This window comes from Falco peregrinus, chromosome 2 (assembly GCF_023634155.1).
Source record: "Falco peregrinus isolate bFalPer1 chromosome 2, bFalPer1.pri, whole genome shotgun sequence".
In the NCBI taxonomy this organism is placed as follows: Eukaryota; Metazoa; Chordata; class Aves; order Falconiformes; family Falconidae; genus Falco; species Falco peregrinus.
The window spans coordinates 26,962,850-26,990,584 of NC_073722.1; the positions used below are offsets into that span (position 1 = coordinate 26,962,850).

The following is a 27,735-nucleotide window of genomic DNA, read 5'->3' on the forward strand; positions in this document are numbered from 1 at the left end:
GCCGGTTCGGCGGCGGCAGAGCGGGTGGGGGCAGCGGGCAGGCGCTCGGTAGTTGCGCGTTGCAGGGTGCGTGCGGGGGAGGAGCGGAAAGGGCGCAGGGAAGGGGCCTCGCCTCGGGGCTCTGCAGCTTCTGTCTGTTGTCCTTCGCAGAATGAAGACGATTCTCAGCAACCAGACCGTTGACATCCCCGAGCAAGGTATGTCTGCGTGTGCGTTCGAAAGGCGTTTTGCGGTGCCGAACCCGCAGCCGGTTGACATGTGTCTGCCTTTGATTTCCAGTCAGCGTTTCACTGAAGGGCCGGACCGTCATTGTGAAGGGCCCCAGAGGAACCTTGCGACGGGATTTTAACCACATCAATGTGGAGTTGTCACTCCTGGGAAAGAAACACAAGAAGGTACGTGTTGCAGACGTCTTTCGTTGCCGAGAGGGAGGGTGTCTGTACAACTAAAAAACTTCTTGCTAGTGTAGGAGATTGAACCAAAATGTTTAGTTGTAGATACGTTATTTAATTTTTTGCTTATTTCTATGTTTTCTGAAAGTGTCTGGTCTCATGGAACTGTGGGACCTACTCAGGCAACGTGGAAGTCTTGCAGTTGGAGTGAATTTGTTGATTGATTTCATTTGCAGTTAACAGCCAGTTACTGGGAAAGGGATTGATCGTTGTATGCTGTCTTATGTAAGCTGACTAGTTTTAGCTAGATAAAGTTGAAGCTGTATGTTTGACTTTCAGAATTGGCAACTTACATAAGTAGAGCAGATATTTTGTAAATAAACGAATAATAATTTTGTGCAGTCTTAGGAACTACAAAAAAAAGGGAAGAGTGGCTGATTTCAGCTACATCTTTGCAAGTATGTAGTGTGTCATTAAAACACTGGACCCACACATGGTGTTCCATTTAACAGCTGATAAATTTTACATAGGAGACCAACATTGGAACAATGTTTAGCATTCGATAATTCGTCCTTCAGCTTGAGATGTCTGACAATCTGTCCCAGCTTCTTGTAAGAGTTGTTAGTAATGAGACAGGGAAGAAAAATGTTACATTTTGGGGGTTAGGACTTAAAAGACTTGAGCTAGGTGGGCCTTCAGTGGTCTGTCAAAGGAACGACACTTCTGTGCTTTGGTAGGTGGGCTTTTAAGTAGTTTATCTGAACTTTTTGCTCTTAGCTTGTCACAGAAATGTTTCATTTTTAGTTTTGAAGTGTAGCTGAAAGCTTTGTTAATTATTTTGGTTTTTTAACACAGCTACGTGTTGACAAGTGGTGGGGTAACAGAAAGGAGCTGGCAACAGTTCGCACAATTTGTAGCCATGTACAGAACATGATAAAGGGTGTCACACTGGTAAGTGTAGTCTCAAACATAGTTAACTCGTGTCATTTTTGTTACTCACAATAGTCTTTTACTTAAGTGAGAGCTTTTCTAAGCATTTAAGATGTAGCTCTCTCTTTCTTTACTTTTTTTTTTCTTGCACTTTCTGTCAGACAAGTTCTGTGAGTGGAAGAAAGCATGAATGTCCCTTGAGCTCAATGTCTTGCCCTTCTTAAGAAACTATTTTCAGTATATCTTGCATTTAGATTTGTCCAGTAAGCTCAATGCATCTGTTTACCTTTTGGACATACTCTGCTTTCAGTATCTGATGATGTCTTTTATCGCAGGGCTTTCGTTACAAGATGAGGTCAGTGTACGCTCACTTCCCAATCAATGTAGTTATACAGGATAATGGCTCACTTGTGGAAATCCGAAACTTCTTGGGAGAGAAATACATTCGCAGAGTGCGTATGAGGCCAGGTGAGCCCATCTGGATATGTACTTCACTGTTTCTAAAGTATTGTCTTTAGGTACTGCCATTGGTAACAGGAGATGGTGAAGGATTGATTGCTGAAGCAGCGTTTGACCATCTCAATTTATGTAATATTATGATGTCTTTGCCATTATCTAGATTTATTAATAACAATGTGTTTGTGATTAATTTTTTAGTAATGAGAGCTAGCTAATAGCTAATAACTAGTTTAGAGCTAGTTATTGTAATACAAGTTACAAGGAACTCGCGAGATCTCAACAGCATTTATAGTTGATAAACTGCAGGTGCTTAATTTTAGACTTGTCTTTCAGTTTTAAACATTGTACATGAATAGTTTCACACCACATCACAGTTTTGGTCTTTGAAGTGTGGTTGAATTTCCTGATTGTCTAGGAGCATGTATGATAAAACTTCAAAGTTATCATCTTCCCTGTTGGTTTTATTTCTGGCATGCTTGGATTTTTAGCAAAATGTCTTAACAGGCTAGGCATTTGATGGAGCTTCTTAAGCTTCCAAAAGGAGGAGACAAAACATGTCATAAACACAGTTTCCTTAAGACTGGGGAAAAGTTTCCATATCCATTTTTTTTGATAGTTCCATTTCTGGTGGAGGTATGGGTAAGGATATTTAATGTGACAACGGTGTTTTGGGGTGGCTTTAGATGAAAGCATTAGATTTGTGCAGAAACACTGGTAGATATAGTGTGAAGTTACTTACAGTGGCTTTGACTTTGATTTACTGTGGGATATTAAGGTGGGTTTGATTATTGTATTTGATTTTTTTTAAGTTGGCATTTACTTCAAAGATGGTGAAGTGCTGGCTTAAAAACTAACAGCTACTGACTAAATAGTTCAAACTGTAGAGACTTACTTGTGTTACTATCCTTGCAAATGAAAATTTCCTGTTAGACTCGCGAGTGTCCTAGTGTTTACTCCTTGTGAGTATTTGCAATGTTGCTAGTATAAACATAGTGCTTGACTTGTCAGGGGGCAGGGGTTTTTTTAATGACTGTTGATTGTGATGACTCCAGTGTTTTCATGAACGTATGAATATGGAAAATGGCACCACCTAGCTGATGAAGCCATGCTGGAAAATTCTCTGGCTGGTACACAGTTTTGGTGATGAATGTTGTAGTGTAGTAGTGTTTAAGTAGGAATATCGCTTAGTTGCTTTCAATCCAGAGCATGACTTGCACTAATCTTTGAGTTCTGAAAGTGTGAGGGAGAACAATCCTAGAAGGGATTTATGGGAATCGGTAAACAAAGTCATAGAAGCTAATTACTGCTTAGAATACTGATTTCTAGATCTGTAGACTGGGACAGGACATGAATATTGTTTGTTTAGTATGCTTAACATCTTCACAATGTAGTTTGTGCGTTTGCCTTTTTGTAGGTGTTTCCTGTGCAGTATCTCAAGCCCAGAAGGATGAGCTGATCCTTGAAGGGAATGACATTGAATTGGTCTCCAATTCAGGTTTGTGAAAATACACGTGTGGGAAGATACAATGATATGGCCACTTTTATCTGAAGATGTCAACTTAGCAAGCTGTCTTTTTCTGAAACCCTGAGGCAAATGGCAGCTCAGGATTTTTTTTTTTTTCCTTCTAGTCAGATTAATTGCCTTTCATTGTTGTTCATGCTTTTTCTAAACTTAGATGTTTTTACAAATCCACTGAACTTTTTTTTTAAGTCAGTATCAATGGCCTTTTTGGCACCAAACTTGAGCTTTTCAGTTGTACAAACATGGAGTAATAAACTGTTACTGCCCTGAGTTGCCAATCTGTTTTCATTAGATCTGACAGGATTTCAGATTGGCAATTCCTTTCTCCAAATGAAAGTTTTATATTGGTTGAAATATAAACAGTAAACAAAGGCTGAGAGTTGGCTTGGACTTCTTGCTTTGCTAATGATGTTGCTTTGACTGCAGCTGCCTTGATTCAGCAAGCCACTACAGTCAAGAACAAGGATATCAGGAAATTCTTGGATGGTATCTATGTCTCTGAGAAAGGAACAGTACAGCAGGCGGATGAGTAGGACTCTTAATAGGTTGGTATCATCTTAATGCAGATTGTATGTCTTCAGTGTAGAGGTGGTTACCTGATGTGGGGACTTGACAAGGTTTATTTACTTAACAAGGCTGTGGTTAAGCAGGTTCCCAACAGGGATGCTGTTGTGCTTGTAAATGGCATCGTAAGACTTAAATTTTGCTAGGTGTTTTGACAGCAACTTTCCATCTCTCACCAGCTTGGTATTATGCTACTGTATGGAAAAATACCTCACTTGGAAGTGTTATATTCTACACTGTGAATGCTAGTTATGATAGTGGCTCAGAATGTTAAACCAGCTGACCTGGCATGACAGACCAGTTTACAGATGTTAACAGAGAAGATTTTCTTAAATTAAAGTTCCTCTGGGTTGGACATTGACTTCACTAAAAAAAGTGTTCGGTGCATAATTTATATATAAACATCTTCTGTGTAATTTGTGTGTAAATGCTTGTAAACAGGACAACTATTCACATTGTGTATGCACATTCGTTACTGAAGTTGAGTACAAGGATTTGGGGATAATTTAAGAATTTTAACTGTTAAGGGAGTCTGATGCATTTCAGCCATGTATGGTTGCATACATGGTACAGAACACTTGTGCAGCGTGAGACAGGCTGACTTGCAAATAAAGTAAGTGTTGTGTGCCTTCTGAACCTAAGCTTGAGACAGAGAATGCAGATGAGAAGGGAGTTTCGTAAACTACTTTTTTTTTTTTAAATCACCAGCCAGGTACCAGACACTTGCAGGCTACTGAAAAAAAATTGGTGCTGTTCTGAGTTCCTTGAGAGATGAAACAGTTTGTTACCTGCTTGTTAAACAGTCATGAGTTGTTCTGTTTAGGCATCTTTAATCTTGTCTGAATAAAATTAAATTCTTTGAGTTATTAATGTCTGTCTTGAATTAAAACTATCAGATAAAGTAACTTGTCACATGTCTGTAATTCAATTTCACATTTACAGTGCTAAAACCTTTCTAAAAGCTCTTAACTTTTTATTTACAGTTGTCTGGATCCTGAAACAAACCACCATGAGACATTATACCCGCAGGTGCCAGCTTGAAGAATCTGATACAAAATACAAACAACTTGAGAGGTTAATAAAATAAAAAATATTTCATATCTTGGCCTTTTGGGTTTTTTTAAGAGCTAAATGGTGATTGTGTGGACCTGTTGAAGATCTTTGCCTTTTGGAGAAGCAGATTGTCACAGGGTAATGCAAGATAATGTTAGCACTGTGTACACGTTGGTTTACCGGTCTCCTGAGAACATTCAGACTGAATGAAGTCTGTGATTTGGAAACCTCATGGTGGTAGAATGTGGTCCCATTGTGTAAAGCCACGAAGTGGTGGTTTAAAATTGTAGCCTTAAGTAGCAAAAGCATTATTCTTGGGGAAAGGACACTATAGTGTTCTTTCACATCATTGCAGAACCTCAAATTGCAAAAGCTGATTTCCGTGTAGTTTCTGGAGGGGAATTCAAACTTGTGAAGACTTAATCTGAAATAGATAAATAACAAAACTGCAATCAGTAGAACCAGATTGATATGACCATTTAAAGTAAATACAGGGATAGAATAAGTAGTCTGACAATATGATGCTTTAGCTATATTGCTCAACTAAGAAGTTTGAAGACTTGACCTCAGTTCAGCCGGAGCTTATTGCCGAGTTCCACCAACAGTGGTTTGTGTCCTCTGGGGATATAACTGTTTTTTTTCTTGGTTGCTATGCTAATCTTGCCATGTAGCAACATGTATTTGGGCTGTTGTGCTATGGGAGAATCCACATTGGCACTTGTTAAATTCAGTTTTGAAAAAAGATTCACAGAAAATACCAGGATAGTTTATAAACAGACTTAGCAATCAGTGGGTAAGCTTAATATTGAGGAAAGCATCTATGTGTGACAAAGAAATGCAGAACGTTGCTCAGAGCACCCACTTTGTAATTCTATAGAGTTCAATGGGTTTCTATAGAGTTTCTGCGCCTTGGAAAGTAGTAGTACTGTGTGGATGTGGAAATTTTACATGGCCAGCTTAACATTTTGAAGATTGGTTCTTGAGCGGTTCAAGCTATGTAGCTAGAGGAGTCTTCCAGAATTCTCTGTGCTCCCCCAGTGCACATGGGATTCAAGAGGAATTTCCCTATAGTACGCTTCAGGTTGATTCCATGGCTGCGGTGAGTGATTACTAGTCAGTGCCTTTGGGTGATGGAAGGATGTACGCACCACCTAATACCTGTGCTGTTGGCTGTGCTTGCAGAACATTTTGTAGTGTAAAATGGGCCGGTCCCTCATCGTTTTACTAGTAGTTACCTTTCAAATTAACGAACCTTCTGTGATGTTGACCAATGCTTGAAATATAATTGAGAAATAGTCTCATGTTTATGAACTGAGACTTCAGGTTGGGTCAAGTACTGGGAGTCTGGGGTTCAGTCAGTTGTGCATATCCTCTTAAGCAGCACTTCCACAAAGTTTCCAGTAGCCTGTAAGTGGCCATGACGCTTTCATAATTTACATTATTGTTGACTTTATCATAATGTATTATCGTAGACCTTGTGTTTGATGCTATCTTGTGTCCAGATGCGGTTGGAAAAGCCAATGTGTTTGTATGCCTTGTCTCTTCAGAGATGCTGGGCTACAGACAAAGTGCGTCTATCTGGTTTGGGGACCTTAAGACTGAGGTAACTAGCGTCTAGTGGAAACAGGTTGGGGGGTTCACTGTGTCTTGAAAATGGTACTAACCACTGGAAAAGAAGGTTGCAAAGTGGAGGAAGGCAGCAGGTGTTTAACTGATGGCTCTTTTTGCCCTTCTTTCCATTTCTAGAGCAGCTTCTCTACCCCTCCAGAGGTAGCGGTACTTGCCTGAGCAGCGAAGATTGATGCAATGTCTGAAAAGGCTAGCCAATGTCAATTCTACATGGTGGTGCAGTTCCCGGGAGAAACCTGGTGGGGTCATTTTGAGATGACCAGAACCAGACCAAGGGAAACCTCAGGTTTGGTCCCTGAGAAGTTTAAGTGACACAGTGGATTCATTTATCCTTTAAGAGTGTTATACCTGGGTTTGGTAGCTTTTGTTTAATGCAGTAATAGCAAGACACTCGTGGTTTTATCCCACCCATGGCTTGCACTGGCGCTTGACCAGGGCTAAGATGGTAATACAGATTCATTTCTATGAAAAAGTGCAATTTAGAGTTACATTCATCACTTTCTTGAGTGGGTTAATTTTTAATTTTTTTTAATCTTTATTTTGATGTTCTCTGCTAGTAAAACTTTTTATGGCTTCCTGGTTTTGGAGATGAAAAACAGCGATTGTATATTATGTTGACTTGTCTCTTGTGGGTCCTGTTACATTTGCTTAAAATGTTAATGTCTGATCTCTGCTTCACCCCATATGTAAGAGATCCAGTTATGCTGGTCAGTAACAGAGTTACCTCTAAAAGAACAAATCCAAGTTATCTTCAGAAGGTGGCCCAGGATATTCCATTCTTGGTGGTGTACGTAGTTGAAAGTTTGTGAGGTTTAATAATACTTTTATTTGTAAACTCAAACAACTGCAGTTTCATGCTCAACGACATTGATAACATGAATATACATCACAAAACTCTTTGGTCCAGACGTTCATAGAAAAGTGCATATCAGTTCTCTCAGCTTAGTATCTTTTCAAGTCAAACTGTTTGAAAAGTTATTCCAAGGCACAGGATAGTCATAAAATGTTCTTCTTTCATTTTTTTTAATAGTTGCATTTTATTTTCTGTGTACAGTAGGTGGATAAAAGTAATTTCAACAGAAACAAATGTCATCATAGCTCTTCTTCCTGTGCATACAACTACTTTCCATTTTCAAACTAAATGCTTGGGTGTGTGACTGGAGTGACTCATGTAGTGCTTTTCTACAGTTGTCTGATCTGCATCGTCCTCTGTAGAATCCAAACAGTGATGGATCTCACTGAAAGTGAGCTTGTGCCCCCTTTTTAAAATGAAACACAGATGCACCAGATGCTTTTTGCCTTAAAACGTTTTCTTCTTTTTCTTTTTTGAAAAAAAATAATGGTTAAAAGCAAGATAAGGGTAGAGAAAAGGCAGCAGGCAAAAAATATTAATGGCTTCTTCTGAGAAATAAACAAGCAGAAGCTACACTGCCTTTCTTGGTTGGAGGGACGACAGACTGAATAGTCAGCAGGAAAGCCGTTGTTGCTGATCAGGTTATTGTAAAATTTTATTGAAGGCTTTCCTTTTGAATCTGAAGTGAAGAATCCAAATCTGGGTTTAGATTTTTCTTCAGTCAGTTTAAATGCATAGTAGCCTTTAATCTTGACCTTATCAATGTAGTATGCTGGGAAGAGAAAAAAAAAAACAAAACCCAAGCCAAATGTTAATAAAACCTTGTATGACCTGCAGACTTTCTGGTAATGAGTTCAGCTTTCAAATGATTAATCTATCAATACAAAAAGTGTAATTGCATCATAAAATATTTAGGTAACACTTAAATGCTTCTACTAATACTCAACTGTCTTAAGTAGAAACAGTGCATCACTGTTTTAAAAAAAATAGAATTTGGTAATTTTCTGGACCTACTTTGTGAAAGCTGGATTTGAACAGGGTTAGTGCTGGGAGCTCGCTTTCCTGGGAGAAGCCAGATGCTGCTCTTTATTGAACCCAGCTGTGATGATTCCAGGGGAGCAGCTGCTTATCTGTGCCATGAGAGGAGCTTTCCAAAAATTTGTGCCCTGCTCCAAACCCAGCTGGTCAGCCCTGCAGGATTTGTGACTGTACGTTATACTGCCGCACCCAAGTGTCTGGTGAAAATTATGAAATCGTGAATAGCAGCCTTGGTGAGTAAAGTAAACATCTCTCCTCTGTAAGCAGAGAGCATAGTCGGAGATGTGACCCAGGTTAAGAACACTGTAAATTGTGAGAATCTTTTTGTGAGTACTATAAAGTCATGCTATCTGAAAATCATAATGGGAATGCTATGATGAAGTCCCCCTTAAACAACCCTTTCCTTATTGTTCTCTTGTTTGCAATATGAAATCAGCATGGCAAATAAGCAAATGCTCATTAGTTCTGTAGTAATTGAGAAAGAGCTAAGCACTGGTGAGGGAATGCGTTATTTCTTGTTGGTGTCTCGAAGTAATCTGAAGCCATGCTTAGCCATGAGTAGATCCATCTCATTTTTTACGTAGCTAGCTCCTAGGGAGGAGAAACCATGATAAAGTAGACTAGGTTTGGGCACAGGTGCCTCAGAAGAGCTTTTAGATGCCCCATGTCCTGATCAGGGAACTTGCTAGTGCTCACCATTAGGGAACAGTGAGCTCGGGGATGTACTGTACATCTCATTTTGGCTGTATGGTTCAGGTACTGAGGTACTGGTATCCTGTGGCTCACTGCTTTCCTTTTACCATTTGGCTGGAGGAAGAGGGATGGGAGGGGCAAGGTCCCTGCAGCATTTCTTATACAATAAGCTATTGCTGAAGATCATTGTCTTGAACATTTTTGTCCTCTACCTCCATAATTGTTCTTAATTTTTTCTCTAAAATGAAGAACTAGATTTCTGTAGGTGCCCAGGACAAAGCAAGTAGCGGAACAGGAAATGGAGTTTGACTCCCTTCAACAACAGCTCCTTAAAAAAACTGGTGACCTGCTGTATTTCTTCTGTATGTCCCTCCAGGTCTCCTTGGACTTGCTTGTGCTTTCCTGTCCAATGACTCTAGTTCAGCAAGCAAGTAAGGAGGCTCCCACCTTTATTTGTAGAGTAGAAAATAGAGTTGTCTCTTGGGAGTTGTTGGTCTGAAGTGCCACATGCTACAAACTTCTGAATAACTGCTCTGCTGTATATGCATGCCCAGATGGCTTCTCAAGTGGTTTAAACTGGAAGCAGCCGTGGCTGCACTTCACGTGAGAGGCTCAGTGGCATTGCTTTGTGTTGTATCTGCCCTGAGCATGACTGCAGAATCAGGCCCCTCAGGGGGTGAATGCTGATGGTGAGTCCTTGCATCTCAACTGGAGCCGCTTGCTCCGTCTAGGGCAAGTGTTAGGTGCTTGCTTAGGGCATGCCTGCGTCTGTGCCAGGGAAATGGCTCTGGGGAGCTTGAATCTATCATATACTCACCTTTTAAAATCTCTTGTACGTATTTTCCCAGGTAATAATTTCGAAGTTCATCGTTGTCTAAGGACTGGTCATCTATTCCATTTGCTGTGATGTAAATATCGATGTCACCATAGGTTTTTTTAATCCACCTGAGAACTTTGCGCACTCCCCAGGGCACCACTGCCAAACGAGAAGGGGAGCTCAGGCACGTGATGTCCTGCAGAAACTGAATGTCACGATCAAATTCATACTGGCTCCCATTCTGAGGTTCATGAATCACAAATCTGGTGGTGAAATGATTCAGCGCGTAAAAGTCAGCTGCACCTTTGACAAGCTGCTTTTCCTCTCTTGTGAAAGATGGCAAAGAAGAGTATGAGAGGCCTTTTCTGTTTTTAAAGTTGATGTATTCCCTCATCATAGCTGGATAGTCCCCAGTCTTAAATATGGGATTGGCAAACCAGCCTATTTCAAACTGAAGAAACCTGCTGGCAGCTTTTGAATGAGATTCAAAGTAGGGGTTGGCAGGCTCAGCCCAGTCTGAATGCAGCGACAGGGACACCTTGCCATACTGAAAGGACCGGTACTGCTCATCATATATTCTCCAGGCCATGGCGTGTGCTATTAATAAATTGTGTGCTGCCCGATATGTATCATTGCTGCTCCTATTGTAGACATTGCTTAGCTGGTTAGGCTCATTTATTGTAATCCAAAGTTTGACCAAATCGCCAAGTTCCTGAAAACATAAAGCTGCATAGTCTTGAAAAGCATAGGCAGTAGACTGGTTCAACCATCCTCCTGTCTGCAGCAAAGGTCCTGGTAGGCCCAGGTAGGCATGAGTTGGATAATATAAGGTGACCATGGACTGGACATTGAGTTTCAGCACTTCACTGACCACACATCTGTAATACCTAAGAACTTGCCTGTTGACCACGGACAAATCTCCATTGGGTAAAATTAGTGACCAGTCAAGTGCAAATCTGTAATGGGTGACTTTCATTTTTTCTAGGAGGTCAAGTTGCCTTTTAATACTGACAAAATCCGTGCACTGTGCTGGTCGGGTTCTTAGCTTCACCCCTTTAACTTTGTGCAGGAGCCCATCTCCTGTGACATTCCAGAGGTACAGGCTGGAATCACAGAACTGCGGTGAGGAAGCCACAGATTCTGCCTGTGGAAATAAAACAAGGTGTTACAATGGGGTTTAATTAAACAAATGCTTGCTCATAGGCTGTGTTTCTGCCTGTGTTTGGCTGTAGGATTAGTGCTGGGTGTCGGAAGGTCCCACTTAGATGCCTCGAGGGGAAGAGGGTAACCTCACCTACATGGGGTTTGTCTGTGCTAGTGGTAGTACCCGTTCTGTTCCTTCATCTACAGAAAACATTAAAATTGCACTCTCCTTTCTATTCAGCTACATGCTGGCATTTGCCCTGCCATTAGCCTACACAAATTATAGTTTCACAGAGATACATCTCCCTGATTGAGTTCGCTCTTCGGTCATGCAAACGGCAGTTCTCAGGCAGCTGGCAGAAGAGCAGGGTGGTAAGAACAAGCACCAGGGCATATACAAGGCAGGCACGGATTATTTCGCCACTGCTGACAAGATCAACCTTGTGAAACTGTGGCATAGTATTTCCTGGCCTTACTGGTAGTCCTGCCTGTGCAAATATCTGACGCAGACAGCTTGCAGCATTTGGTTATATCTCCTGCTAGTTAACAAGGCTCTGTGTAGCACATGATTTTTTTTTGTTTTCTATTCCAATTTTTAAAAATACTTTGGATTTGGAATACAATACAGCGAAGCTTAAAATACTTAGATTAAATCTGATTTTTTTAAGAAAATGGACTTCTCCATGCTGTGTATTAACAGCATATATAGAAGCCTTACTTTTTTTCCATTGGTCGTCAATGAATAGGTTAAATTGTGGAGATTTGTTGTTATTTTTTGAGGCTGATGTTGGTCATTGGACTATCTTTCTGTGTGCGATGACAAAAAGAGAATCCCAACACTGGCCATACATACAGTTAGCTTATCTACCAAATTTAAAGTAGAAATAGATACTGTAGGAACCAGTTTGGAGAAGAGGTGGTGTGATCTGTTTTCAAGCATGAGCTCAGATGGTAAAAGCTATATGTGCTGATGTTTGTTATCTTCGCCCGTGGTGTAAATCTTTCTAAAGAATAGCTTGTTACCCACATGTCTAAGTGTCACTTAGAGCCAGGCTCAACACAAGAATCTGTTTCTGCTTCATTCAGTTATTTTAGATGAGTCCTCAAGCCTGCAGGTAGCTCTGCTATCCTCCGCACAACCACCTTGTCCCTGCTCTGTGCCACCCGCTCCGTCACGCTGTCATAGGCATCCCTATGGCCACGCTGCAAACTGGATCGGGAAACTCCCCTGGTTGAAAAATAACCCAGGAACAATCGGTTGGGGTCAACTTCTTGGTCTGATGTTTCCCGATCTGCTGTGCCACACGGAGGCACGAGCAGAGGGAGGGCAAGGGGGGGGCCAGCCTTGGACGGGCTCCCGCAGCGGGGCTTGCTGCTGCAGGAGCACCCAGCACGCTGTGACTAGCTCACTCAAAAAGCTGTAAAGTACACAAAATGAAACCTATGCAGTTACGGCTAGGCTTAACTTCTGTTTGCAGCGTGCACTGAGATTCCTGAATGCAAGGTGCCATACGCAGGCATTTATTCACAAAGTAAAGTTGTTGATCGCTCCGCCTCCAGCGGTCTTCCCGGGATTTTATGCTTACCTTGAGAACAGACTCGGTGATACCCCAGGAGAAGTCACAGGAGAACTGAGCTTGCAAGCCTGGGGTAGACTCCCTTGGGAAAAAGCCATTTTCTCGTATGATTTGTTTATAATAAAGTGCAGATGATTTGGGAATCCTTTCCTTTTTTTCGCTATTGAAATCTACATAAAACAATCCACGCCTGATGTTGTAAGCATGTTGCCATTCAAAGCCATCAAGGAGTGACCAGGCCGTGTAACCGAACACGTCTATGTTGTCATGTTTAATAGCTGCGTAAGAGAAAGTAATATCCATGAGTCTTACATTTAGTTCTCTAACATATAAAAGAGATATTTACAAGAAAGGTCTGATCACTTTGAAAATCTTGAAGGTTTTCTCAACACTCATAGGGTTATTGGCCCATTGTCATTCATTGCAAAACTGTGACAGGCATTATATATCTTAGCATTTATTCATTAAAAAATAGGTACACCACTAGTTCCTTAAGAAATTAAATTACTGTAGGATACTTTATTTCTACTCTGAGCAAACATGAAGTATTATGCCACATCCACATTTTAGGTTGTGTTTGAGGATTTGCAAGTAATATATAGCAATAATATTAGAGAATCATGACTAAAAATTAAAGGTGGAACAGTTGATCTAGTCTGTGACTTTGTATTTGTCATGAAGCTAAAATTCCCTACCTTTATTAAAGATCTCTGCAAGCTCTAACATTTAGGAATGTCTATCCAGCTTCTAGATTGACACATTAACTATGTCGGTATGGGACATGTGATGACTTTAGAAGAAGCTGAGTTGATCTACCCAGAGACTGAAGCGCTTCATTTCTTCACAGCATAAATGCAGCACATGCGTGTTTCTTCAGACAATCTTATGTCCCTCTGCCTTGCAAAGCAGCACACATATAATCTTTTATATATATACGAGAAAGATGACAAAATGGCTGCTTTCTCAGATGTGGGACCCGATTCCCCAGGCAGGGCAGCAGAACTTCCAAAACAGCTTCTCGCTGGACACCAGCTAACGTGACGTTCGTTACCCACTTACAGCGTGTGCCAGCTGGCAGCCTGGAAGAAAAAGTCCAGGCTCCATGGTCAACATTAGCTGCCTGTCGCCAGCTTTAAGCCAGGAAATAACTCGTGATCACTGCTCAGGTTAACCTTATAAGGGCTGGAATATTAAGGGCAAAGCAGTGACCAAGGGGGGTTACCAAGGATTTTGACACAGGCAGACGAACGGCCACATTTTACCTGAAGTCCACTGAGGGTAAGCCAAGGAATAAACCCAAAGTATTCTCGTTTAAAGCTCTGTTCTTGCCCAGTGCTGCTTTGCCTGATTTTCTCAGTACTTTTCACTGTGCACACCACGCTGCAGCTTCAGCAGGGGGCAGTTTTGCAGTGCTTGTGTCCCTGCAGCAGAGCGACAAGGCACCCAGCAGCGCTGACAGTCACCATGGTATTTTACTAGCTGCTGGATGAAGAAATCAGAAAGCCCAAGAGCTTGCAGTGTAAATATACAAGAAACTGACAGACAAGGCCAGAATACTGGTAAGGAGAAGAGGGAATGTAACGAAGCAATACAATGGCATGTATTTTCAAGAAAAATGACTTGTAAATATTAGGGAACCTATGGGCCAAAGTACAAAAATGCCTGAAAATACCAATTGCAAAACACAGAGGTGGAGAATGATGTAGAGGATGAAGAGACAGGCCAGACAAGCCTTGCAAGTAAAGGTGAGTACTTTGTGTCTGCAGTGAGGAAGGTTGAACAAATGGAAGTAGACATACAGGGACAGCATAAGGTACAACAGAGGAAAAAAATATTTTTTTCTAGATGCATACTGAATGCATGGGAGCTAAGTTTAACTGTCAGAGCAAAAAATGCTGTGGTACTTGAGATGCTTCATGCCTAGATGAGAAATTCTGGCAGTTTAAATGGGTAGGGGGAAAAGCGCTATTTAGTGTATATTTTGCAGTAAAAAGAATTAACAGGTGGGTGATAGGTAGAGATCCTGTGGATCGGCATGAAAGCATGTCCACAGTATTGTCTGCGGTGACACCGAAAGGAGAGGGCAGAAACAGAAGTCTGATCCTCACTGAGCGTTAGGGTGGGGATAAGAAATTCCTCCTAAAAACAAGGGGGTGGCTGGGGGCAGGAACGAGGGGCTGAAGGCAGACAAAGTTGGGAGTTAAGGTCCCTGTGTCACCAGAGGTGACAGCCACAGAAGGCGATCTCAAGGCATTTCTATGCCTGCTATAGGCGGAGCCTTGGAGTCCTGTAGAAGTAATAGGTTCAGCACCGACGGGCGTATGCATGCTGCTAAGAAGCTGTAGTTTAAATTGCATACTTGTGTCATAATTGAGGTCAGTTCATTGCAATGGTGATGTTACACACCATATATTTTCATGACTTACAGTGCCGTGAGTTACAGACGTACAGTGCAAAGTTGACAGCACTCTCCTTGAGCGCACACACGTGAGTATAGCTCCTTATAGCCTGCTACATGCTATCTCAGCAGTCACCATCCCATTACAATTTGGCCTCTACAAATGATATTTTGAGGTTACCATGATCTAACTGATTTTGCTGCAAACAGCAAGTTTATACCTCACTTCTCTGTAAGTAAAAATATGAAAATGTGTTCCAAGTGTTATTCCTGATCAGACAAATTAAAAGTTTGCTTCATGAAAAATGTGTTAAGAGATAATCTTGTATTTTGCGGAGGAGATTGAAGTATCTGCATACATAATAATGTAGCTGACAGTTCTTGAGAAACAGTTATTGGCTGAACATTGACCAAGTATTTCAGAAGCGTGAATTCACGGATGGTTATTACAGCAGGTCTGCTGTAGGCGATTCAAAAAAAAGAACACGCTGTGGATTTTCTTATGTATGTGTCCAAAAATTTACCTGTTCCACATCTCCAGATCCAGGCCTGCATCTAGACTTCCCTGCTGTGTCACTGCAGTATTTAAAATATCATAAACCAAATACTGGAATGTAACTCCTCCAAAAATGGAGAAGGCAGGACACAGCGCACAGTTGTGCTATGTGCAGTTTATAATTTGAACCAACTTTAAATATATCTGGATAACCTCCATTTGGAGATTAATTACATTTGTTGATGATACGGTACTTCCTGACTTGGCATCAGAGTAAACAATTACTCGTATTTTCCCTTTTCTGAGGATAAGAAAGGTTTTTGCAAAGGCACCCGAGCCACTCCGTAGCTGCAGCACGGCACCAGCAGTGGGGCAGCCTGCTGGGGGGATGGCTCTGGGACCAGAAGCTGTCCCTCTTCCAGTGCCAAACCTACAAACTGGGTGAGGGGGAAAAGAAATACTGGTTTTGCAAAGGCTTTAGGTACTAACAGTGTTTATATTTCATACAAAATTAAATATTTTGCCTTCAGAGAGCACTCCTGTACCCTGGCTTTATGAAGGGCAAATACCAAGTTTAAAACTATGTTATTAAAACTTATTCTGTTTGGCATGCAATAATCCTGAAAAATGATTGCCCTTCTCCTGCTGATTCCCTTCATGCATTTTACGTTGGAATAGGACCCCAGCATGGCAATGACAGTCTGTAGTCACGGTCTCACCTTCCCGTTGTCAAGGTATGTACCTGCACAACGGTTTTACAGGCAGACTGTCAGCAGTGAAAAGGGATATCCAATAGATTTGTTTTCATTAATTTCTGACCAACACAGATGTTGGACTTCAGCTTTCTGGGACAGGGACTGTCTTTTTTTCTGTGCTTGTACAACACCTAGAATGAGTAGATCCTGATCCATGACTTGTACTGATGCAGTATAAATAATTAATAATTAACTTAGTCACCATTATCTCTTTAAAAAAATGATTAAATCATTACAGAGCTTAGTATCAAATGATCATAAAAAGCCCTCCAAAAATCCAACAACTAACTTGTGTACAAACCTTGTAAAACCTTATTAATGAAGTTTTTCATCATGTAGATGGCTGTGGTGTCATCTGTTTTCACATGGCTGTCAGTGAACCAGCCATTCTCTGCAATCAAGATTCGAGGACTGTTGTACTCCAGTTTAATCCAGTTCAGTACTTCCCTCAAATTGAGTGACAAATTTTGTCCCATTTTTGGTAGAGTGTTTGGAGGTTTAAAGTTATTAGGACCAAAGGAAAATGCAAAGAAGTCAGCTGTTCCCTTTATGTAGTTTTTTTCATCCTCAGTAAACCGTGGCAAAAATGAGAATTTATTTTTCAGTTCTTCTGGATAATCACCGTCCCCATATATGGGTTTAGCAAACCATCCGAGTACTCTCTCCATAGACTGCTGACATTTAGAAATGTCCAAAGCATCTTCCGATTTGTTAGGTTCAATCCAGTGGGATCCCAATACTATGGACATCATCCCCTTCTGATATGGTCGAAAGTGTTTTTTGTAGTTATGCCAAACTTTTGCGTGAGCCTGATGAGAGAAAAACAGCATTACATTGTAAGTCTCTAACACATCTGTGCACATTGGCAGCTAGACAGGCAGGTGGCTGCATCTGATTCACCACAGGCCTCTATGGAAATATTAACAAACAGTTAAGGCACGCTAATTACCCTGCATAGTCGTAAAGGGTAATTGCTGTTATACTGCAAGGTACCTCAAGATGATGGTAATGCTCGGTATCTCATGCGTGGTGTTCCTATAACACATCAAGGCTGTGGCTTTTTGCCTTTTCATATAGGTCTAAATTTCACGAGCAGTCCCAGCAGGGATGTGAGTAGCTGTTACACAGACACTTTGGGACTAAACAGCTGTTCATGGTGGGATTTGATCTCCATGATCTAGACAGTCCCATCTATGTCTTTCTTTGTCAAGCAGTGATTCCTGATACAGTTAAAATTTTAAACCATCTTTAAAATTGTTCCATAAATTATGCATCTCAAATGATGTGTCCTTTGTCCATGTTGGCTGTGTGCTATTAACTGCTCTGTGCTATGGGGGCTACCTGGATTTACTCTCTTCAAACTACATCCACCCCATCCCTCTTCTTGGGATATACTTCCATTTGGTTTAGTTTGGCCTAATCATATGAGCAAGTGTTCAACTTTTGATATTTGTGTAGTCCCTAAATGTAAAAACTTAAGAGAAAGGACCCAGCTGTGAAGTTTGAACCCAAACGTCAAGTTTCACAGTTCTGTATGAGAATTTTGATCCAGAATTTTAGTTCATTCCTTCTTTGAAGCTGCTATAATAATATTTTTTCTGACAGCACATGCAACAGCACAGAATGAAGCTTCATTTGAAGTAGAGAGCAACAACACCTTGGTTTCAAAAGGTAATTTGGCAGCAGTATCTCATAAGTTCTATTGGGTATGGCATGTTTTAGTACTTGTAGCTGGCCAAATATTGACTGCCCTGGGACAGACAGAAGTTTTGCTACTCAAGTTAGTGACAAAGCATACCTTGTATCACATCTTAATTCCATTTTTCTGATTATCATCCTGTTTTAGAATGCTTAACATTGTCACACACTCTATTTACCTTTAAATGTCAAGTTGCTAATTACTTAAATAAGAGAATACGGCAGCTGAAATTTACACAAAAAAAAGAATACACGACAGCCTGAAGGACCACTAGCATTGTCAAAGTCCCAGAGGAAAAGGGGAGAGCTCAGGTGTCAGAGAAGGGTGATTCTGGATCGCAGCATGAATCACACCAGAAGATCTGACACAAGGGAAGGGAGCTGATCTCTCCCAGCTGAGGAGTTGTCAAGTAACTCAGGGTTTACCTTATTCCTGAAGTGTGGCTTTACACTCTTAAGACAGAAAGAAAATAACTGCGCCCATAAAAAACATCGAGAAGCATTGTGAAACACTCAGAGTGCCATTAGACCACCACCATTACCAAGCCAAACAGCATTGCTTACCTTTGACTATAATTTCAGTTAATATATCTAGAAACACCAGCCTTGACAGTTTAAAAAAACCAGAAGACCTGATGTGGTAGATATTTGGTTAAGCTAGGGAGCACCAAAGAATTACAGTTTGTGGAATTTTGTGTATCAGTTATTTATGGTTTCTAAGGTCATGCCCGTAACATTTGTTCAAGGTCTGTCTTTGAAAATACTGATAAAGTAACATTAACCTTTGAAATGCAGGTTCTGTAGCTGAAAAGGGAAGTCAGCAAAACTGTAACCACAGGCAAATTGCAAGATACAGTTAAAATATTATAAAATGGATTTCTTACTTGTCTCATCAGAAAATTTAAGCGGTCAGGGCCATTTCCTCAGTTATCCTTGCTGTCCTCTCCTGGAGGTCCCTCCAGCCCAGGGTGACTGCTGAGGCCAGACTTGCTTTGTTCTCTGCCTCTAGTGATTTCTCACCTGGTTAGTATTTTTTTTTCCCCAGACACAGGCTACTAACACCATTGTTTAGCCAAAGATATATGGTTGCATTGGCTTAACAAGAAAAACCCTGCTGAAGCCAGCTGCGCTATGCACAGTGCCAAGCAGCGTGACAACAGCACCAGGTAAATCTTAGCAATCACACATTTCTAGGTGAAGTGGAGAAAGATGGCTTTGCCAAACCCCAGCTAATTAGAATGCAATACTGACATGTAAAAGACAATCAGCGACAAGTCATTGTATTCATACACATTTTCAGGAGGTTGATTAGAAAAAAAGTAAAATTTCTAGTAAAAAAGTTGTCTACAGTAGAGAATACAGCCACAGGTATAATTCTACAGGAGCAGACTTCAAGTACAAATAATTAAATTTAATGAGTCAAGATAGGATTCCCATACACAAATTCACATGTGTCACTGATACCGCTTAATTCTGAGGGTTAACTCTATGGAAAAAAAATTGTCACTGTCTGTAGTAAGGGCTGCTACAGGCATAGTAGAGACAATAACATTTGCTTGTCTATAATTCTGTTTTAAATTGTTAATTATCTGTAAAGCAGCTTAACATTCTCAGGTGGAAGGTGTTTGCTAAGTGCAAACTTACTGTTGATGGAACCAACTGAATAATATAATTTGTTTTGTAAGACCACATATGAAACAAACATCAATTTAAAAGCTGTATCATAGCTCAAATCGGCTGTTTTGAGTAAACCTCAACTAATCTTTTTTCAGTTAGAGTTTAATCCCTAATCTTTCACTTTCCTTGTTAGATCAAGGACAAATGTCAAGGCTAAGTACACAGTGAAAGCTAGATCAATATTGTGTATTTATTCTAGATACATGCGACACATTAATATAGAAATTATTCCATAGACTTGAAAGTCAGAGGGACTGCTAAGTCAGTTAGTATTAACCCTGTAAAAAGCCTGGATAAGTCAATTTAATAAAATCAAGACAACAGTATTGTTCTCCTCTCTTCTTCAAACTCTGATCCTGTAATTTATCATGTATGTACACAGAGCTTACTATTGAAAGACCAATTCTTAAGATATGTTAAAGTCAAGCAATTTTCCTTGAATGTCTCAGCAATGAGCACTCAAAACAATGTCAGAGGTATATGGAGTTGTTTTAGTGTGCTGGAGGGCAAGAATATTTAGGAAAACTAGAATTTAAAAAATGTTAGTAAAATTATTCTGGCTTCATGTTTTAATTATTTGTTTTTTAAACCATGAAGAGCTAGAATGCAGAGTCTGATGATGATGGTGTTAAGTATCACTTCAGAAGAAGGCCAGGTGTGTGTGGCTTATTTGGAGAGTATATTTCAATTCAAGGCCCTTTTGGTCTGTAGTAAAGATGACATGTCGTCAGTAGAGTTAAAGCCTTTATTTTGCAAACTGACTTTGAAGCTCAGTCCTTGTGAAGAAAAAAAGGGCTCTTGAGATGTAGGCAGCTAAATTTCTAAGAGGGTGGTTTGAAGGACTGAGGCTTTACTATGAAATTTGTCGTATGCTAACCGTCTTGCATTTGGATTTTGGTTTTCCTCACAATTTCCAAGAATAATAAGAAAGCTAACCTGAAAATAACAAATCATATGGAAAAAGTGTGAATCAGGGCTGAATTTAACCTCATCACTGGTGGCTATGGCTACTAGTGGTTGAAAAATGTTCCAGTGAAGACATTTACAAGCATAGACCACTCTGCTGTCCACCCTAGAGCCGTACCTGATGGAGACAGATTTCCCTCCTGTAAAAAATACGGGCACTGGTGTAGCTTCATCTTTCTAGATCCTGAGGAAAGGAGGCCCCTTTGGAGGAAGGGAAGAAAGTGTCTGGTTGGACACAGAGATAAGAACTATTCCCCCTTCATTCTGTAGAAATTTGTTTTTAAGGAGAATGAATTATCGGACTTCTCTGGGACATGCTCATCCAAAGATCCCAAAGGCAGCAGTGTCCCTAAAGAAGAGGTGCTGGCATAGGGAGAGCTACCAAAGAGCTGGGAGCAATGCAGCTGGGCGCAGAGATGAACCTGGTCTGTGGACGGATCTATATGGAGACACCATGTTTGAAAGTGAATTTATTGCCTTTTCCCAGTATGAGATACGGAGGTGTGTCCATGAAGAAAATTTTTAGGGAGACCTTATCCTGACAGTTTTTTCCTGGGCTCTGCTGTCAGATAAAAAGGAGTGTGAATGATCTTTAACAGGAAAAAAAGAAGCAGCCCCTTTTTGCCCGTTATATGGTAAAGGCAGAACTGCCCAGAGGGCACTGATACAGAGGAGGAAAAGAAGACAGCTTGGTCTGCAGTTTGTGATATTTACAAAACTCAATCTAAGTAAAAGAACATAACTAGATCCAGAGAAAATGATAATAATATATCAGGTATATATCTCATTTAGCTCCAACCATGATTCATCTGCTTTATATTTTCTTGCTTCTTCTCAGATTTATTTACTGTAAAATCAAAGAAAACCATTTCGGTTTTCTGTGTGCAGGTTTTTCTTCTCTGCCTTGGTATGACAGCTGCCTCAGGAGCAAGCTCATAGCTATTGTATGTTCTTTGATGTGTCTTTCAAATGTCACATGGCAAGTTACATGTTATCATTAATTGTTTTCCAATGTCGCTTTTGGGAAGTACAGTCTCCTTTAATGAACAAGGGAGATACACTTTTGACGGCCATTCTCCATTCGGTATAAGATTCCACATGCTCCTTCTGTTAGTGGTAATGATCATAAAACTGAATAGAGATTTATCTAAGTGAATCCCTTAGGAATTTATAATTTGTAAGTGTCAAACTTCCAAATTTCCTATTTATTTCCATGGAAGTAGTATCAGGTCTTTTACAGTGATCAGTAACAATTATCACCCTCCGTGTATGAATGAACTGAAACATAATACCACCTATGAATTCTGTAGAATGGCTGACTTTAATTACATTTTATTAAGAAAAAAAAATTGTAAGGAAGAGTTGACTCATGTCTACTGCTATCTCAAGAGCTTCCATTCCACCTCCAACCCTGAACATCAAACTCCAGTTCCTCAAATACATAACTACAAATCTGAGATTCTTCATGAAGACCTAAAATCTTCGGAAAGAGAATAAGCTGCTAATACTTTAGGTAATGTTCATGGAGCTGTAAGAAAGAGACAGCATAAAAATAACTTCTGCCCAAGAATAATAAAATACTAGTCAATGGATTGTGTATTGCTGGAAATCTCATTAACTCTTTCATAGAAGTGATTTATTTTATACTCAGATTCACACTTTAAAACTAGAACAACTATCAGATCAAGTCTGAGAGTTAAATAATATTGACCAATGAACTTAGGTCAGTAATTTGTGTATCAGACCCAGCTGTGCTTGGCTTCCTGGAACACCCAACTGATTCTTCAGCAGAGGTACTGCTCCCTGTGTGCTGCTTACACGGATTTTACAGAGTGGGAAAATGCAGAGAGTGCCTAGTTGGTACCCCCGATTTGATCGTGCTACTCAGAAATGAAGGCAAGAAATGCTACAAACTTACATTGTATCTTTTACATGTATTATGTTGAATATATTTTATATAGCACTTGAAAAATGAAACAAATGATTGAGCATCAGTTCTCTTTGAGATGCTTCACAAATCTCAATAGCTAAATCATTCTTGTGCCAAGCCTGAAATTGGTTGGTGATTCAGAGTGCTCAATGACTTTTCTATGTTTCTATGTAAAACTGTTGACTACAGTGTGAATTTTCTGAAAAATTCTGCAGGTTCAAACCCAGAAGCAAACACAAGAAACAGAAATGGTCAGTCAGTTGCAGAATATTTTTAACTACTCTGGCAACTATTTTTTCCTACATGCATACTTCTTTCTGTAGGACAAATATATTCAGATTTATTAATTAATTACCTTTATAATGTATGGTAGGTAGTAGAAAAATTCTCTTTGTGACAGACAGGAGTAGTTTAAGCAGGGGGAATTATACTAGCTGCTCTATCAGAGACAGGATAGTGACCTGCTCTGTAAAGTACTTTGAGCACTACAGATGAAAAACATGCTGTATTGATATTGTTAATTCTTATATTAAACTGCTGTTATTAGAAAATGTTTTAAATTATAGCAGGAGAAAATAAGAATATACGCTCCTATGCATACGAACTAGCTACTCTGTAGGATGAAATTAATAATCTGTCAGAGGTGTTGCTATAAACTCTGTAAAGTTATTGAGAATACCAGGAACAACATCTGCACTTTTTCCTTAAAAAATATGACCCACTTCAGACCTCATTTTGTCCTTCCTAAAGAAAGAATACCATGAACTTAAGATCCAGTACTGCAGCTGTCGAAGCTGTTCATCATGGGATTGAGATTTTTGGATGTGTAATTCTGCAGAAGACAGCTGATAAATAAGACTGACATAAAAATTAAAATGTTGAAAATATCATGGAAATAATGTGATTTTGAAACTCAAATACTGAAGAGGACATTTGGGTTTTACAAACGCCCAAACTGCTGACCTTGCTAGTTTAGCAATAAATGTTTCGAGATATGATTTTACTAAGATAGAACTAATCATATTTATATATACACACCCTATTGCTAATACAACTGATCCAATATGCAAATGCAAATAAATTTAATTTTAAACTAATAGAAGAGTTATTTTAGTGTAGCCAAATGAATGGTCATGTCAGTGTGTTTAACTAAGTGGAGAGAATAAATAAATAAAATCATGTTCTTTAATAGCCAGATTTTGTAGGCAAAACCTGATTTAAATAAAGTGGTAAACAAGCACTTTAAAACAAGTAATTACTGAATCAGCTGTTCTGACAACAACAATAAAATCAGCATGAGGATTAAAAAAATACTGCCTTAGCTAAGGGTTATTTCTCAGTGTTTTCACATTCTTTCATATTTTTTTTAAACATTGATTACATGATTGATTCCTCCCAGAATTTCCCATGGCAGTGCAAGATCAGTTTGTAAAATCTTACTATACTGTACCTTGATCAAATTGTGTCCTACAGAGTAGACGGTTGTTATTTTCCCTTTCTCCCCAGGAGCATGAATACCTGTGCCATACCCATGCCAAGCAATTAAATAGGGATTGTGGATTGTAATCCAATACTTAACACGATCCCCAAAGGTCTGGAAGCAAAAGGTGGCATAGTCATTGAAGATATCAATCACTGACTCATTTTTCCATCCCCCGTATTTTTCTTGCAGCATCAAGGGCAGGTCCCAGTGGTACAGCGTAACCATGGGGTCAATATTTCTGTAGAGCAGAGAGTCAATAAGGGTGTTATAATACTGGAGTCCTTTTTCATTGGGAGCTGCTACCACTCCAGTGGGAAAAAGCCTTGACCATGAAATTGAAAACTGGTAAAAAGTAACTCCCAAAAAATCCAGAGCAGACAAATCTTTGTCCAACAAAGTGTAACTGTCACCGTCTGTGCTGTCAGGATCCCTGAGCTCCGAGTGGATGAAGCGGTCCCAGATGGAGGAGCCTTTCCCATCCTCCCTCCAGCTGCCTTCCACCTGGAAAGCCCCTGTCCCTACACCCCAGAGAAACTCTTTGGGGAAAGTGTCATACAAAAACATCTGTGTTTCACTCACAGGGCTGAAGTGTGGGTCCTTTTTCCACACAGGTCTTCCCTCTCCAGCAAGCCCTGTAACTGTCTTTGTGAAAACTAATGTCCAAAAAGCAACGAACCTCTCCAGTCGTCGGCCACACATTACGCTGGTTTACAGTGCCAGTGTTAAAAGTCAGGTTTCTTGCTCTGATGCTGAAAAAAATCCATTCACTCGCCGGAGTCCCCACCGTGCAGACTGTCTTCATTTGCCACGAACTGCTGGAGTGTCTTATCAAAGCTTCACTAAAAGCTTGTGATCGTAAAAGCCCTGTCAATGATTAGCCTGAACTGTGAGACCTAGAACAGGTCAGAGAACGGCATAATTTTTAGGAAGGTGGCCTCCCTATGACAACTGAGACACCTAGCTGGCTTCTTACTGCAGGAAAACAGGCTGCCCGAACAATATAAACACTAGTAACTAATTTATCATTATTTAAAGTTTGGTCATTTGGGTGGGAGCATATAGGTGACAGAAGGTGCAAAGAAGCTATCACATCCTTTATTCCTTGTGCAGCTGTATATTGAGGAAATGTGGCAGAAATACAATTCAGACTATGCAGTCTCCAATTAAAAGGTGATTTATCCCGCCTGTGTAACTGGATGGCTGGAAGGACAGTGTGTCATTCCTCAGTCCTGCCCTGCTCAAATGTCTGTACTTCTGCTGAAAATTCTCCCTGGACTCATGGGAAATTGTTTTTGTGGACAAGAAATATATGCACAACCCACTAACTATTCAAAAAGGCAAAGCAAGTCAGTATTCCTTTCAAACACATGCAAGCATTTTTTCTACCCTATATAAAGCTCTGCTGTACTGCTCTACATACAGCAGCAGTACAAAATTAACAGGGAACTGTTCCAGATCTTAAGCAATTTCCCTGGTTTTCTTCAAATAACCACAATTAGCAAAGATAATTAGCCCCACAAGACGCTATTTCAGCACTGATTAATTTAACAATATTGGTATACACAGCTGGGGCATCTGTACAGCGAACATCGTAGCAGTTATGCAATATAATTTCATCTGTTAAAATATTTCAAATTATGGCAAAACTACATGTGTTGAGATAGTCCATTTATTCAGTACAGTAAGACTGACACCTGCCATTTTTGCTTGTGTTGAGGTACAGTAATATAAAGTGTATCCACACACAGACCGCAGTTGCTGAAGAGATTTGTGGAACAAGATAGCAGTGTGAATAACTTTACATGCAAGAAAGATACACACTGAAATCTGAACACGGGAACAACTTACCACAGGACTCTGCTTGGATGAATTAGCCCTGCTGGCATGTAGGGCATGAAAGTCGAGATGGACTGCTGGGCTACTGCCACTTTACTGCTCCTGCTACCTCTGAGAGCATGCTTTCAGCATTGCATAATGCCATTGAGACGTACCTTTAGTTTAACAATAAAGCTGATTAATCAATAGAATATAGCAGTCATTTTCTTTGTTTGTTTTTATGATAAACAACAAAACCCCAGTGCATGTTTGTGTTTCTCTGCAGCACCTTTACAAGAAAGTTGCACCATAGATGAAGAAGAACGCTCCCACTGATACCTTCTGCACAGCAATTCCCTGCTGGTGGGGTAGCCACAACATCTAACATGAGTCCCTCCCACCTAACAAACCCAGCATTTCCTCCGCTACCTCAAGTAACTGCCCCACACTTCTCAGCCAAGATGCTACCAAAGAAGCTTGGGAAGGAGATGAAGAGATAGGGACTGTACCAAGTCGGTCTACGGTATATACTGACATGTTCCTTTTTTATTCTATGGAATAGCATTTTAATGTGGATAACTGGCTAGCTGAAAAGGGTCACATAGACATAGTCCAGCTGGCTGGACAAAAATGCACATCGCTCTCAGCTTATCTGAAGTAAAGCAAAATACACTGTCTTTGGCTGTCCTTGTTACACAATAACAGGAAGATTTTGGTGGGAAAAGAATGTTGCAGGTGGGAACAGAAAACTACAGAAGAGAAACTAGGGGTGGGCTTGGTATTTAGGCAACTAACCAATAATGAGCTTAACTTTTGTAATATGTATGAGCTAATTATAAGAAGGCATAAAAGGTGACTGTAAGGTACAATAAACGAAGTCTGCTGATCACTCATATTGAGCGACTGTGTCTTCCCTCCGTCGCAACATTTTAAAATGCTAATCTGGATAGTTATTGCATCAACATAATCCTTCCATTTCAACATTTAAAAGCTTTGATTTTATGCATCATACTTTACGAAAGAAAACCCAAATACAAATCATTATGGATGCCACTATATTTCTAAAGCAGTTAGTTACCATGATTACCAGATGCTTGCGTTCAAAACACCCACTCTGTAATACCATGGCAATGTATTGGCAAGGTAAAGACAACAGGCTTCTCATCGCTAACTACAGCAGCGTTAGTGCCACTGGCACCCTGTTGCAGACAATGTGTTGCATCTGCATGAGATGTGAAAGGTGCAGCAGAGACTTGTGCTCCCAGATGCTTGATCTGGACAAAGTTGTGAACTGTATGTCTTTCCTTATTATTGATGGGACTGGGAGCATACTAGAATCAAGATCTGAAAATATTTCAAGCCTCTGAATCCAGTTTCTTACTGCTTTGTCACATTTAACTGTTTGGGCTATAATGTTACTTGATAAAGAGCAATTTAACCAAAGAGAGTCATATAGTGACTTGAATTTGGAAGGATGTTTCGGTTAGCTGAGCCAAGAGTTGGGGAAACACTGTGCCTGTCAATCTGGAAAACAATTAGCACAGACTAGTAAAATGTGATTGGGAGCTGCTGAGAAGAGGGTGCAAAGGGAAGGGAAGAAGAAGGAATTAATTGTTCCACTAGCTCAAGCGGCAGAGTCAGTACAGGCTCCAACCTTGATGCTGTATGTGGATGTCAGTGTGCTGCTGCACAGCAGCATCTCCTGCCTCCTGCCATGCACTTAATGAGTTTCAGAATGAATCGAGGCTGGGAGAGGTTGAAACCTCCAGGGCACCTGCCATTAATGTTACAGTATTTGGGAAGCTTAATGATTATTCAGTTCAATTCTTAGCTATCAAATTTCCTTT

General features: G+C 40.3%; 2 protein-coding genes across 8 annotated transcripts; one reads left to right on the forward strand and one right to left on the reverse strand.

The window, feature by feature from the left end:
- Positions 1-39: 39 nt before the first annotated feature.
- Positions 40-4,972, forward strand: RPL9 (ribosomal protein L9). Of its 2 annotated transcripts, none has more exons than XM_027794996.2 (7): positions 40-197; positions 280-395; positions 1,248-1,343; positions 1,658-1,790; positions 3,196-3,276; positions 3,730-3,848; positions 4,576-4,924. In XM_027794996.2, exons 1-6 carry the CDS (start codon positions 152-154, stop codon positions 3,834-3,836), a joined length of 579 nt encoding a protein of 192 aa, XP_027650797.1. In that variant the 5' UTR covers positions 40-151; the 3' UTR covers positions 3,837-3,848; positions 4,576-4,924. The 2 variants fall into 2 exon arrangements, with proteins under 2 accessions (XP_027650797.1, XP_005243260.1); XM_005243203.4 differs by having other exon boundaries at positions 41-197; positions 4,851-4,972.
- On the reverse strand, positions 4,820-25,018 carry KLB (klotho beta). Of its 6 annotated transcripts, none has more exons than XR_008746188.1 (6): positions 24,041-25,012; positions 16,621-17,128; positions 12,680-12,948; positions 9,951-11,094; positions 7,274-8,174; positions 4,820-5,344 (listed from the first exon to the last, which is right to left on the reverse strand). XR_008746188.1 is itself a non-coding variant. In XM_027794995.2 (6 exons), the coding sequence occupies exons 1-6, from the start codon at positions 24,873-24,875 to the stop codon at positions 7,813-7,815; spliced, it is 3,084 nt and encodes a 1,027-aa protein (XP_027650796.1). In that variant the 5' UTR covers positions 24,876-25,018; the 3' UTR covers positions 4,820-7,812. The 6 variants fall into 6 exon arrangements, 3 of the variants coding, with proteins under 3 accessions (XP_027650796.1, XP_055653965.1, XP_027650795.1); XR_008746187.1 differs by having other exon boundaries at positions 6,156-8,174; XR_008746186.1 differs by having other exon boundaries at positions 4,820-5,366; positions 6,156-8,174.
- Between the last annotated feature and the right edge of the window lie 2,717 nt (positions 25,019-27,735).

What these genes read in the sequence shown, in the direction of transcription:
- KLB (XM_027794995.2), bottom strand. Translation starts at nt 24,875, where the DNA reads ATGAAGACAGTCTGCACGGTGGGGACTCCGGCGAGTGAATGGATTTTT. An exon ending in TAGGACACAATTTGATCAAG is followed by an intron (nt 17,129 to 24,040) that starts GTACAGTATAGT and finishes TTCTCTCATCAG; the next exon opens with GCTCACGCAAAAGTTTGGCA. An exon ending in TCACCGAGTCTGTTCTCAAG is followed by an intron (nt 11,095 to 12,679) that starts GTAAGCATAAAA and finishes TTATTTCCACAG; the next exon opens with GCAGAATCTGTGGCTTCCTC.
- RPL9 (XM_027794996.2), top strand. Translation starts at nt 152, where the DNA reads ATGAAGACGATTCTCAGCAACCAGACCGTTGACATCCCCGAGCAAG. An exon ending in CGTTGACATCCCCGAGCAAG is followed by an intron (nt 198 to 279) that starts GTATGTCTGCGT and finishes TTTGATTTCCAG; the next exon opens with TCAGCGTTTCACTGAAGGGC. An exon ending in TGGGAAAGAAACACAAGAAG is followed by an intron (nt 396 to 1,247) that starts GTACGTGTTGCA and finishes TTTTTAACACAG; the next exon opens with CTACGTGTTGACAAGTGGTG.